The following is a 9517-nucleotide window of genomic DNA, read 5'->3' on the forward strand; positions in this document are numbered from 1 at the left end:
ATGCATCAATCAATCAGCAACATTATTTAATTGGCTAGTTTAGTCCAGGAAGTATTTTCAACAAGTTTGTAGATTCTTTAAAAAAAAATGTTAAGAAAAAAATGCCTCCTAGGTGAGAGGATGGGTAGGGTGACCTACAACAGAAAAGGACATTGTATATCCTACATAATTATAACAGCCTAATGGAAGTGGGAAAGTCCCTAAAAACATCTAGCATTACGATGAAAATGATCCCGTGCCTCTTTTTTCAAGGGGTCACTCAAACGCAGTGTGTGAAATGAGAGTTGTCTTCTGTGTGTCTTCTTAGAATGCATCCGCTTCTCATTGTCTGCCCAGTCAACTTCTGCAGGCCCCAGTGCCCTGAGTCTCATACATGAGAGATCAAGGGTTACCAAGGTGCTATTGAGAGAGAGAAGGGCTCAATACCAGAGGGAACAAACTGCACCACAAAATACTCATTTCCTTTGCATGTTAGGTGCCCTGGTGGGGATTCAGACAGGGTCACTGACACAACTGCTGGAGTTGCTGTTTGTCTCATCATTGTTCTTAATGAAAACGGACCCAGTTCTGTGTGTGTGTGCGCGCGCGCGTGTGTAGCTTGATAATGCATTGTGGTGGTTATCCAAGTTGGACCTGACTATGGTCAAGCAGTGCCAGACAGAAGTACCTAATTTAGAAAGGTAAGAGGTTCATCTGTCCACTCGGGTTCTCTCCACAAAGTCCAGTCACTGAGCTCTGGCATTAACTTGTATTCTAACAAGATTAAAATATATTTGTCCTGGGGATTAGCACAGTTAGGTGCCCTTTTGCCTTCTTTTTGCAGTGGTGCGGTGACAGTGGGCTTTGATCTGTGTTGCATGGCAAGGGTCCTGGCTTGGGCCTGGCCATTCGAGTGCCTAGTGTGAAATTGGCCTGATGTCATCCCCGTTCTCCACCTTTTACATCTTTCACCAGTTTTAATTATGTTTCCGCCACAAAGCCCGGGCACCTCGGAGCAGATTCCACTCGGGCTATAGGAAGCATTTAGAAACTATGGTTAAATGTCACAGTAGGGGAGGGGGAGGGCATAGCAGGATGGGTTCCTTTGTAGAAGAGGTAGACAAGGGGCATTAATACTTTTCTGTTCTTTTTTCTTATTCTCGCTCTCTTTCTCTATCTCTCTGCCACCTAACTGCCCGTTGGCAGTGAACTTTTGAAAAGTCCTGTGAACTTTCAAAGCGATGACTTCTATTCTCCTTTAAAAAATAGATTTTTTAAAGAAAACATTTTAAGGCCCATGTGTATGTTCGTACAGAAGTTGCTCACTCTTTCAGTTAACTAACCATTCATCACAATGGTAACCAATGATGTTTTCTTTGGATAGCTAGCTCTTAAAATGTTACCTACGAAAGCTCAATGTATTGTATCATGCATTATAACTCTAGTACAGTTCTCAAGTAAAACCACTATGGTGTCTAAACCATCTTTTATGTTTTCCTTGAAACTTTACACAACAAGCAACGGTTTTAGGGCATAGCAGTTTGTTATTTCTTTGAAGAATGATGGGGTTTTGATGTTGGGTTTGAAACTTGGGAAATTTTTATGGGAGGTTCCCATCGAAATGTTGCATAAAAAGGTGCAGGAGAGAGTGTGTGTGTGTGAGAGAGAGGGGGAGAACAGAGAGAGGAAGAAAGACGGGGGAGTGAGTTTGGGTGAGAAAGTACTGTGTGTAGAGAATGGGTTACTGTGGGCTGGGGGGAATTAGCCACCTGCAGCCATGACAGGAGGCTTTGACCTTCATTGGTTTCTCGCTCTCGCTCTCTCTCTCTCCATCTCTCTCTCTGTCTTTTATTCTTTCTCCTTCCCTTTCCCGCCTGGTCACAGAACCACAGACTCCTTTCAGAAGCAGTAAGGACTGACCGTGCGCGAGTGAGACACTGGCCTTTCTCCCATCATGCCAGTCAATGACTGTTATAGGCGTTGTGTTCAAAGACTAGCGGCACAAGTATGGAAATACAGAGAAAGCATTGTAAAAATAAAAAATAGGAGGAAAAAAAAGTGAAATGCCTGGAAATGGTCACCGTCCACCACTTTGCCTGCTGCATGTTCTTTTGTTTTGAAACTTTTGCTAACTTTTTTTCGGTTGTGTATGGATCAGTAGAGCGAAGGTATCCATCCACAGACTCAGATTATGTTGGCCCACGATTTGAATAATAGATTTTGTTTTTATTTACAGTGACTGGTCACAGTTTGCTGAATGTTCTCTTTCAGATAAACATTCTCTACACAGTTTGTAAGATATGGAATTATACAACTGCCATAAAATGTTTACAAGAAAACAATCCAAAAAGTACAAAGGAAGCTTTCCCACTGGGCACACACTGGTTGAATCAACCTTGTTTCCTCATCCTTTCAATGAAATGATGTTGAACCAACGTGGAATAGACGTTGAGTTAACGTCTGTGCCCAGTGGGTTAGAATTTCTTTATTTGTTTTGCAAGCTATATGCTATTTGGGTAATTCATAGAATATCTGGAAGTATGTAAAAAATAAAACGTTTTTTATATTTTATCAATATCAATATTTTGGGGTCAAGGATAACATGAAAAAAAAACGATCCCCCAACAGTCCAAATGGAGGAATAGTCCACTAGCTGTTTTGGTTATATTCTGACGATTTGATTGATTTAAGTCATAGGCTAGCTCATTTTCAGTACAAATCCGTGTGATTTAAGGCCCATCTGAGTAGTATATGGGTTAATATGGAAATTTGGCAAGATTTGTCTCTGTTTGTCTTAGACCTTGAGAAAAGATATCCAATACATTTGATGCGTCTTTATTTTGTTCTATTTATGGGTAATGTTGTGATTATTCTAATCACAATAAAAGTGAAGAAGTACTCAACTGTGATGTGTTTTAAATTAGTATGTTTGTGTCACCTGTATTGACAAACCTATGTGATGACAACACAAACCTCTGGGAACGTAAAGATATTGGATGAAATTCACTTTTTTTCACAATTTTTCATGAGAAAACAAGACCTACTTGGGACTTACACTGAGTGTACAAAACATTACGAACACCTTCCTAATATTGAGTTGTACCCCCTTTTTGCCCTCAGAACCGTCTCAATTCATCAGGGCCTGGACTCTACAAGGTGTCCAATGCGTTCCACAGGGATGCTGGCCCATGTTGACTTCAATGCTTTCCACAGTTGTGTCAAGTTGGCTGGATTACCTTTTGGTAGTGGAACAATCTTGATATACACGACAAGCTGTTGAGTGTCTAAAACCCAGCAGCGTTGCAGTTCTTGACACACTAAACCGGTGCACCTGGCACCTATATCATACCCCGTTCAAAAGCGCTTGAATCATTTGTCATGGCCATTCACCCTCTGAATGGCACACATACACAATCCATGTCTCAATTGTGTCAAGGTTTAAAAATCCTTCTTTAACCTGTCTCCTCCCCTTCATCTACACTGACTTGAAGTGGATTTAACAGGTGGCCAATACGGGATCATAGCTTTCACCTGGATTCACCTGGTCAGTCTATATCATGAAAGGGGCAGGTATTCCTAATGTTTTGAACCAGCAAAGGTTGACATTTACGCATTCAGCTTTGTGGTGATATTTCTATTTTATTGTAGGCCTTGTGTCACATGAAACCAATATTTTTGTCATTATTTATTTGTATTTATGTAGTAGTCTTATTGGTAAGGTAACTGTAACGCCAATGGTCTTCAGAAGGGAGTGTCATTTTGGGTGTTACACCAAATAATAGGGCACGGCTCATGTACCTTTCTGGGCTGGACCTAAACACTCAGGGGTAGTAATAGTACCAACACATGGTGGACACATTCAAATCATGTAAATATACTTTTTTTGGCATTTTGTCATTGACCTTTTTGGTCGAAAGGTTACTACAAATTCCTCTTTGGTCAGCGGTGTTGCAAAACCAATGACATCATCCACAGGGATCCACTCCTATTTTGGCAATGGAGGATCACATTTTCTTTCCAATCTTTCTGTGTTTACATAGAAATGCTCATGTCTCATAGACATTCAATTATCCTTGACTGTGGATAACTGTGGAAAAAGGATGATGCTAGATACCTTTTTAAGTGTATCTTCGAGGTTTATTGACTTTTCTTTTCCAGTTTTTCATGAGGCAGTTAATTACACAATTAATACATACATGAAAGTTATGTACATTATACCAAAGAATATGTTGAACATAAAATAAAAATAGCATTGTATAATAATACAACTCCGTGTTGTAATTTCATTTAAACATATTCATCTATAGATAGATATTCGCTGATGAGGAAATTCAATATGTCACACCAGCAGTTTTCATGAAGGCAATAATCTTGAATCAAATAGTCTGCATTTTGAAGTAATACTGCTTCTCTGATTCGGCACAGTTCTGTCTCATAAAAAAGTTCTCGCTTGAACTTTAAGGCAAAGTGTGTTCAGTTTGGTGGATTGTAATTCAAACACACTTTTTGCAGATACACAACAAAACAATTCAAAAGGCAAAAGTCCACAATTTGGTATGGATAGTCTAAAACTTAGCTTGATCATACTCTTGTCGACAAAGACAGAAGTTTATAAACACAGTTATTTGCCCAAGTACAACAAATTGCAGCTTTCATGCAAAGGCCCCATAAACCATTTTCAAAGAGACGTTATTGCAGGATAAACAAGCAGTGTAAATACCTCAGAAATCTACTCTAAAGCAACACCGTTCATTGGATAGATTTTTTGCCCCTCAATATAATATATATAAATACACATATGAAATCCTTTCAACAACAATAAAAGAGATTTTCAACAATTGTTATACAGTCACTAATGGTTTTGTCTGTTTTTTTAAAATGATATATATGTATATTAAATAAACATGTATATAGAGAAATAACTCCATGGGACGTATAGTTGACAGCCTACATCAGATACCGTGTGCCTACTTTTGATCAAGTAGGCCTATAAAACTTTCAGCCAAGAGTGTGTTAAACGTTTTGTCATCATTGTCACTATGCCACAGAGTTGTCTCCCACGTTATAGGCAACATTGTAATCATTCAAAGCAATTTGCTACAAGAGATGATTTATATTGCTCTTCAAAAACGATTTATAGAGGCCTTGGTACACTGATATAACACAGAACACGCACAATGTTTCATGGAAATGAACTTGGCTTAGATGTAGTTATGAGACAAAACTACATTTGTGTCCTACGTATTAGCAATGCGTGTATTATGTTTGCTAACCAAAACATTGCTACCCAATCACTTCTGTGGTTATATAAATTTTCCAAAAATAGTATTAAAATCCATCTACTTTTCAATTAAGTCTGCACATCACTGACACTCAAAACCCTTGCTATGTCCTTTTTACACTAAACCTCAATAAAACCATAATAACCATGGGAATAAAATATCTTGTCAGCAAATGTATTAAGATTCACAGTTGCCTGGATGCAGCAGAAAATATTCTTTGGACTTAAGCAGGTTGTTTTTCACATCACTGACAGATCTCAACGTCAAGTGCCAGATAAAAGCGCTATAATGTAAAAAATGACAATGAATAGCAATATAAAATGAAGTGTATGACAAGCATTTATACTTTTCCTGGAAGAAAAACGACACACGTTACAGGAGATTGAAAACGTACCTTTTTACAACATATTTTTATAGACATGATATTGCAGAAATATCTATATATTTATCAATTTATGCTGGTATATTCTATACACTGGCCCTTTATTCGATGAAATTATTGCATTGTAAATATACTGATCTGTATCTCGCTCGAAATCAATCGCTGTCTGATTTGTCATCTTTTGACGTCGTAGCATGATTGTACAGTCCCTGTGCCATCAGGTGCAAGGCTAGGGTGTTTTTTGCGCCGGTGGCCTTCTTGATTTTTGCCCTTTTGTTCTGGAACCAGATTTTGATTTGAGATTCGTTAAGGCCGAGTTCTTGCGCCAGGGACTGTCGCCTTTGTTCGGTCAGATACCGGTTCGTTTGAAACTCGGTTTTTAGTCTTTGTAGCTGTTCAGCTGTAAAGGCCGTCCTTGGTCGCTTGTCCTCTTTCCTGGCGGTGGTTTTCTTCTTTGGTTTTCGAGATCTCGGTCCTGTGTTTTAGAAAAAATATTATTATTAGCCAAAACCAATCAAAATATGAAATGTGAAAGCTTGGTGTAGCCTATAGGATATAAATGTTCCAGTTACTACAACTGTGTAGTAATACATACATTAATGAATGAATGTAGTCCCTACTTATTTATTATTACGCTGTATGCCAAGTGTCGTGCAATCGTAGAAAAAAGGGTTCCAAAAGGGTTCTTCGGCTGTCCCCTTAGGAGAACCCTTTTTGGTTCCAGGTACAACCAAAGAGGGTTATTCAAAGGGTTTTCCTACGGGGACAGCCCCCTTTTAAGTTTTAGATAGACCCTTTTTTCTAAGAATTTGAGTGTTCGTTTCAATGCATACCATTCCATATCACACAAGAGTTGTCAAAATAGTGAGGAATAAAGATGAATATTGATAACGTAACCGTAGTTCCGCACTTCTTTACGTAGAACAATGCATTGGAAGATATGTAGAGGGTAGGTAGGCCTATACCGTTGGGGCATGTCGGTTCCGTAGTTTGTTATGGTTATTAAAGGATATGCTGAGTAGGCCTGAAATATATCAACACAACTGGACCTCCCATCTCAACTGCAACTTACTGAATACTATCAAATATGTATTTTTCGTAAACAATTGTTTATATTTAACTCTTCATTTTATATACAGTTAGGCTAATAGTCTAGGCTTGACGATGTCTAGTGGAATACATTGGCTTATATCGTAGCCTATAGGTTGCTGAATTCGGTCTTTGGCTGTTGTTAATTACTTTTCCAAGTTTGCCCTTTGGTGGGTAAACATGATGGGTTGTAATTGAGTAGTAAGAAATCGTCAGGCGAAACTATTTGATTAACAAAAAAAAGTGGTGACGTCTGTTTGGGCAAGTAGGCCTGGATGACTATCAAAGAGATTATTCAATACATTTGGAGCTCGCTGGAGATGATAAACCAACATACGACGTTTTAAGATATGCAGCCCATGGGGATACCATCGAATAGTAGTCTAGTTCATGCGATCCACGTTACATAATGCATGAGAACATTGTGTACAATACGATTTTTTAGAAATGAACGAAAATGCATTCGAATATTTGAGTTTTTACACAAGTAGAATATAGAACAATGAAGGAAGCGTTCATGTTTTGTGTGCTAAATATGCTAAATATTTAGAGACCCTGGCAACTCCGTTGTGAAATCTCATGCATAAACAAAAAGAGTGGATTTGCACGACAGAATTGTCGAGGAAAAATACCCTATAAAGTCCTTTAACCTATTGTATTTTTTTTCTTCATAATTCTTTGAAAGACTTATTGTTTTGGTGATATGTGCGCCGGTGTTTATAGTAACCTATACTAGTAGGCTAACCTAGTATTACATTGGCTATGATCTAGCTAGCCCAAAGCAATAGCCATCGCATTGACGGTATCATATTCGTATTATGGCATTATAATTGAAATACTCGTGAAAAAATACTAAATTGTATGAGGCTATTCCAAAATTCGAAAAATTACTATTTATCCCGCACGCTATAGGCTTTTAACATTAATGTGTAGACTTCCAATACCCCTGCGTTTGCACATTTCAGTTTTAAAGCAATGCAAGATGCTATTTTGAGCGGCTTGTTTTGTCGTGAAATTATGCCATTATTCAAACTCGTGACAATTCTTTAGCGTTCTAGAATATTGATAGGCTATCGGCTCTTATGATTTTATTATTAGTCTTGTGTTTCCACCGATACACTTTGAAGATTTTGCAAGGTTAGAATCTTATATTTTCCATTTTTTCTGATCTTAAAACAGGCGAACACTATTTGCCCTCCTTTCCTGGAAGAACTCGGTCAAGGTGTTTGAGGTCAACGGGCCGGTGTATTTCAGGTTACAAAGACGAGGGAAAATAATCCTAGCCTACCTGATGAGGGCCTGTCCGAGTATCTGGTGCAGTACACCCAAGCTGGCCAGAGCATAGGCGGTTTGGATGGTGTAATTGAGCTGGCTTGAGAACTATCCGAGTCCGAGCTTAGGCACTGATCTCCATTCTCCCCGCGGGGTTTCAGGGGCTCTTCGGTCGCTATTTCAGCCTTCTTGGCCACGCCGCCTGGATGAGGAGTGGAAGTTCCCTCCGTTGGCACAGTAATCCCCACTTGCTCCGCTCTTGGAACAGCCGGGCTATGGTTCTCTCTGGTAGCGTGACTACTTTCGTCATGATTTATGTTATCTTCTTTTTTCCGGCCAAAGTCCGGCCGTAAGATATTATCGATGAAGAAATTGGTGACTCGGTGCGGGATCTGCTGCAGGTTGCCCGGCGCTTGTAATAGAGGGAGTATCACTCTGTTTGACTCGTCCGCCGACCCTTGGCGCACCGCATCTCTGTTGCTATGATCATTTTCTTCCATACTGATACACTTTCCAGTTTTCTTTCCTTAACCCCTTTATTGCTCTCCCGCACCGAAATGAGCGCAATCCACTTCTGTGGGAGGCGGAGCTTTTCAAATGTTTGAATAAAGGTTTTAAAAAAGAAAAAAGAAAGTCAAATCTTGTTGAGTGTACTGGACACCATGCAACCCTTTGCGATAGTGCCCACAGAGAAAAACATAGTTTTGGTCATATATTCCCAAACTTGGCTATCCTATATTGTTGCACTGGATAGACACCATTTGTCATTTGCCCATCCAATTTGGTACTATCCGTTTTCAGTCTATCCAATACAAGCGCTTCAATTACTAAACTAAGGGTAAATAAAGAGGCTTCTGATCCTGAAATACACTCACTGGAGTTTTGTTCTTATTTTCAATACGAGCCCCCAAGTGACGTTGCAGCGGTTATCCTAGACACGTGCCTTAAACCAATAGACTGGGAGAATGTTTACCACGTGACAGTGACTTGTGAATAATCGACAAAACGCCCAATCTCGTCTTCTTAAAGGAAAGGCGTTCTGGAATAAAACGACATACCTACACTAAATGTATCTTCTGTTTGATTGACTATTATATTGGTGAATTTGTGTTGTAGTTGGAGGTTTGTATTTTCCATTCATGCGTAATGCATGCTTAATCTGGAAATGGTCAAATGCCTTTCCATAAAAAAATAATTATATTGATATAGACTAAAAATGTAATTGTAAGATTGGGCAAAATATGGAGAGTCGGTTAATAGCCTGCTGTGTGACGTTCGCATGTTATAACTATTTTGTTTCGGGCATGTAACTTGTACCCAAGTATCGAAGCAGTAACCAACTACTATGGTACATTAGGGATAGCCTCTGCAACCAAAATTGGGTGGGGGATACCGGAGTCTGTATGGCTCGCATTGAAGCATTGTTTGGGGTTTTTACATTTAGGGTTTTTAACTCGGTGCGTTTTTTTATTTGGGACATTGTGTACCTCTTTTACTTTATGGAGCTTTTCAT

The 9517-nt window shown here is 39.2% G+C and overlaps 1 protein-coding gene across 1 annotated transcript; it reads right to left on the reverse strand.

The window, feature by feature from the left end:
- Positions 1–4094: 4094 nt before the first annotated feature.
- Positions 4095–8866, reverse strand: LOC110535594 (homeobox protein engrailed-2a-like). The gene is made up of 2 exons (XM_021620685.3): positions 8021–8866; positions 4095–6118 (listed from the first exon to the last, which is right to left on the reverse strand). Exons 1-2 carry the CDS (start codon positions 8502–8504, stop codon positions 5799–5801), a joined length of 804 nt encoding a protein of 267 aa, XP_021476360.3. The 5' UTR covers positions 8505–8866; the 3' UTR covers positions 4095–5798.
- Between the last annotated feature and the right edge of the window lie 651 nt (positions 8867–9517).

Source organism: Oncorhynchus mykiss, chromosome 11, assembly GCF_057628025.1.
Source record: "Oncorhynchus mykiss isolate SJ-2025 chromosome 11, ASM5762802v1, whole genome shotgun sequence".
NCBI classification, from domain to species: domain Eukaryota; kingdom Metazoa; phylum Chordata; class Actinopteri; order Salmoniformes; family Salmonidae; genus Oncorhynchus; species Oncorhynchus mykiss.

Bases quoted from the DNA above. Each gene is read 5' to 3' on its own strand.
- LOC110535594 (XM_021620685.3), bottom strand. From the start codon at position 8,504: ATGGAAGAAAATGATCATAGCAACAGAGATGCGGTGCGCCAAGGGTCG. The intron at 6,119-8,020 runs GTAGGCTAGGAT...TCTAAAACACAG, and splicing joins CTCGGACAGGCCCTCATCAG to GACCGAGATCTCGAAAACCA.